A 682-nucleotide genomic window follows, 5' to 3' on the forward strand; every position below is an offset into this window, starting at 1 on the left:
CAGCTGGTGGGTTTGAACTGCCAACCTCTTTTTGGTTAGCAGCCAAGCATTTAACCACTGTGCTACCAGTGCTCCTTTGAAAATTTCTACCAGTAAGAAAATACTGGTAAGAAAAAATGCTATAAAGATTATTCATTTTAATTGGCCTTTTACTTACATCTTAGCACTTCAACAATTAAATCCACATCAGTGCTGAGTTTCTTGATATGGTCAAGGTTTGCTACCGTCGTAATTGGCACATACTGATCACTATCCATCTGTGATATAAGGTACATATCACTAGCAAGGTTCTCCCTGTGGAAAGAAAAGAGTTTCTTTTAATTAACACTTATTTAAAAGGAAGTTTTATCTATAGTGATAAGTTTCATGTGAGGTACTATAGTGTAGTATGGTATAGCTTTGGAGTTAGCTTTGGAGTTAGACCTAAGTTCAAACTCCATGTTATTTACTACCTCTGTGACTGCAGGGAAAATTTTTTTCAGACATTTGACAAGGCAGACAGAGCAAAAGTAAAAGTATACTGTACTCTATACAATCAAATTTAATGAGCAAATAATTTTTTTTTTCTTTGTTCTAAAAAATATTTGAGTAGCTTATTAAAAACACCGGACAATGAATAAGGAAGACCGTAGAAGAGTTGATGCTTTTGAGTTGTGGTGCTGGCAGAGAATGCTGAAAGTAC

The 682-nt window shown here is 34.9% G+C and overlaps 1 protein-coding gene across 1 annotated transcript in view; it reads right to left on the reverse strand.

The window, feature by feature from the left end:
- LARP4B (La ribonucleoprotein 4B) overlaps positions 1–682 on the reverse strand; it is a 104448-nt gene that overhangs the window by 36092 nt on the left and 67674 nt on the right. The window contains exon 6 of the mRNA XM_007950395.2: positions 158–294. Within this exon, the coding sequence (XP_007948586.1) occupies positions 158–294 (137 nt within the window). The remainder of the gene's footprint in view (positions 1–157; positions 295–682) is intronic.

Source organism: Orycteropus afer, unplaced genomic scaffold (genome assembly GCF_000298275.1).
Source record: "Orycteropus afer afer isolate SDZICR_OR568_19922 unplaced genomic scaffold, OryAfe1.0 scaffold00271, whole genome shotgun sequence".
Taxonomy (NCBI): Eukaryota; Metazoa; Chordata; class Mammalia; order Tubulidentata; family Orycteropodidae; genus Orycteropus; species Orycteropus afer.